The sequence below is a fragment of the Octopus bimaculoides genome, chromosome 18 (genome assembly GCF_001194135.2).
Source record: "Octopus bimaculoides isolate UCB-OBI-ISO-001 chromosome 18, ASM119413v2, whole genome shotgun sequence".
NCBI classification, from domain to species: Eukaryota; Metazoa; Mollusca; class Cephalopoda; order Octopoda; family Octopodidae; genus Octopus; species Octopus bimaculoides.
The window spans coordinates 2211732-2214513 of record NC_068998.1 but is presented as its reverse complement, the minus strand read 5'-3'; the positions used below and the strand labels follow the sequence as shown (position 1 = coordinate 2214513).

Here is a 2782-nt window from a genome sequence, read left to right as displayed (position 1 = left end):
GTGGTGGTGGCGGTGGTGGTGGTGGTGGCGGTGGATTACGAAGGCTGTTTTACAGAAGCCCAGTCAAGCAAAATGTCACTGTAACCTTTTGAAATTTGATCTAAGTTTCAAAAAGCTCACAAGTAAATTGGGCTGAATGAAATAATAAGTAGACAATAGGGGAAAGATAATGGGGACATGAATTGGGTTGTTGTTGTTGTTGTTTAGCCCCGAGACAGCCTTGGTTCAGCAGACCAATGATCAAAAGCATACCAACTATGACCCAACCCACCTGTTTTTTTTTCCTTTTTTTCTTTTTCTTAAACATAGTAAATGTAATTATTTAGGCACTGTAGTGTCATTTGAGGGAGATTTGACTGCTATTTCTAGCAGACCAAGTGATTTCTATACATTCAAGATTGACTTGTACAAGAATTGGCTGACGTAAATGCCTTGATAGCAATGATGATGATGATGGTGGCAATGATGAATGAATATGATGACAATGGTAATTGCAATATTGATGATGATGATGATGGTAAAAATGCTGTCAAGGATGATAAAGATGATGACCACAATGATGCTGATGATGGGAATGATAATTGCAATGATGATGATGATGATGATGATGACGAAGATGAAAAGCCACAACAATAAAGTCAACTTACTATCGGGTTATCCTTGAAGTAGTGCAGTTTGTTTGTGTTGGAATCCAGTAGGAAGTACCTCCTTTTAAACACTCCCGTATTCTCATCTTCCTCAATATTAAGGAAACCACACGTCCTGCCATATTGGTCCTCATATGGCATCTTGAACCAACTTCACCGAAATGACATCACAATCTGTTGGCAATCTCAACTTAGAAACAAAATCAAATGAAAGACGTTGCTCTTTCGAACTTTGTTTTCCTTTTTCTTGTGATTCAATTTAAATTTGGTAAATCCTAATTATTATTATTCGTCTTTATTTATTTCTGGTTTTAATTTTGTCCCTTTTATCTCTGTTTATCTTTTTTCTTTTCCTTGGTCAATGGCAGTTTTCGACAAATTATAACTGGTTCCTACAATTAAGAAAAAAAGTATTTGTTAATAATAATAATGATGATGATAATGATAATAATAATAATAATAATAATAATAACATTGGTTTCAAATTTTGCCACAAGGGCAGCAATTTTGGGGGAAGGGATGAGTCGATCACATCGACCCCAGTACACAACTGGTATTTATTTTATCGACCCCACCCACTGAAAGAATGAAAGGTGAAGTTGACCTTGGCAGAATTTGAACTCAGAATGTGGCGACGGGCAAAACACTGCTAAGCATTTCACCCTGTGTGCCAATGATGCTGCCAGAATGGTAAGGAGGAGGGCATCCAGTCCTAGAAACCATACCAAAACAGACAAGTGGAGTTTGGACAGCTCCTCAACTAGCCAGCATGGAAAACAGGCATTAGAGTATGATGCTGCTGAAGATGATGAATGATATATAGCCCAAAGCTATAGTAGAAGTTACTTGCCCAGGTGCCATGCAGTGGGACTGAACCCAGGGCCATGTGGTTGGGAAGCAAACCTCTTACCACACAGCCATGCCTTCTCATGTGTTATTTCGTGCTCCCTTCCGCTGTCCTTTGGCCATTTCAAGAGATTTTCACTGGACACCCAATGTCTTCTACTTCAGCCATTAATCCAGTTTGCTTTCAACCCTGACAGCTGTCTCGTCACCATTTACTTAATTAAATCACCAAATATAGCAACAAGTTTGGAATTAATTATGAATCTGTCAAATAAAAAAACAAAAAGAAAATGACTTATGCCAATCAAAGTGAACCAACCATTTTGGCACTGGTCTATTTAACGAAATCTGCTAACGAGTAATGTTGCCTAACTGTACGGGTTTGTTGTAATGTAGGGTTGGTGGGTGAGGTGCCCCCTCCCCATCATCTTCTTTCCACTGGTTTATGTAATAGCTAATGCCAGTTTCACAACTGACATCATGGGATGTTATGATAGGAAGATGTTTTAGGAAGCTAGCAGTAAATGGAGAGAGAGAGAGAGAGAGAGAGAGAAAGAGAGAGAGAAAGAAAGAGTTTGAGGGAGGGGAAGGGAGAAAAGGAAAGAAAGAAATACAGAAAAAGAAAAAATAATTTAGAAATAATTCTGTGAAAGAATGATATACATCAATAACAGTAAAAATAAAGTATTATTTTACACAGAGTTCTGCATTTCCTAAATTTTATTATTATTATTATTATTATTATTATTACCTCCACCGTAGCGAAGGCAGAGGTATTGTTTTCAGTCATGTTTGTTTGTTTGTCCATGGACAAGATATCTCAAGAACCGCTGCATAGATTCAGAAGAAACTTTTGGAGATGTTTGGTCTCGTGACTGGCACAAACTGATTAGGTTTTGAGATTTCTGAGTTGAAATTATGCCAAGGTTAACTTAGTCTTTCACGCTTCCAAGATCAATAAAATAAACACTAGTTGAGCACTGGGGTCCATGAAGTCGATTGCATCTCTCCCACCCTGCCTCCCATCCAAATCTCAGGCATTTTGTGCTCATAATGGAAAGAGTCATTAGGCAACAATCTAAGAACAATTCTTCGGCATCAACAAGGATGGTTATGAGTAATCTCCTCTAGAGGACTTTCAGGTCTAGTAGAGGTGGGGGTAGTATAAATGTTCTTTCAAACACACCCTTCACACCCTCTTACATTCTGACATCCTCCTCCACCCCCACACCCCCATACATGCATCATCTATCTCACACCCTTACACCTCCCATACTCCACCACACCCA

The 2782-nt window shown here is 38.7% G+C and overlaps 1 protein-coding gene and 1 long non-coding RNA gene across 7 annotated transcripts in view; one reads left to right on the top strand and one right to left on the bottom strand.

The window, feature by feature from the left end:
• The window catches only part of LOC106871497 (pleckstrin homology domain-containing family A member 2), a 151710-nt gene that overhangs the window by 35130 nt on the left and 113798 nt on the right, over window positions 1-2782 (bottom strand). For all 6 annotated transcript variants that reach the window (XM_052974459.1, XM_014917984.2, XM_014918002.2 and 3 more), the window contains one exon: window positions 648-1039. In XM_052974459.1, coding sequence (XP_052830419.1) covers window positions 648-788 — 141 coding nt within the window. In that variant the 5' untranslated portion in view covers window positions 789-1039. The remainder of the gene's footprint in view (window positions 1-647; window positions 1040-2782) is intronic.
• LOC128249890 (uncharacterized) overlaps window positions 1-2782 on the top strand; it is a 25251-nt gene that overhangs the window by 8752 nt on the left and 13717 nt on the right. The window lies entirely within an intron of this gene.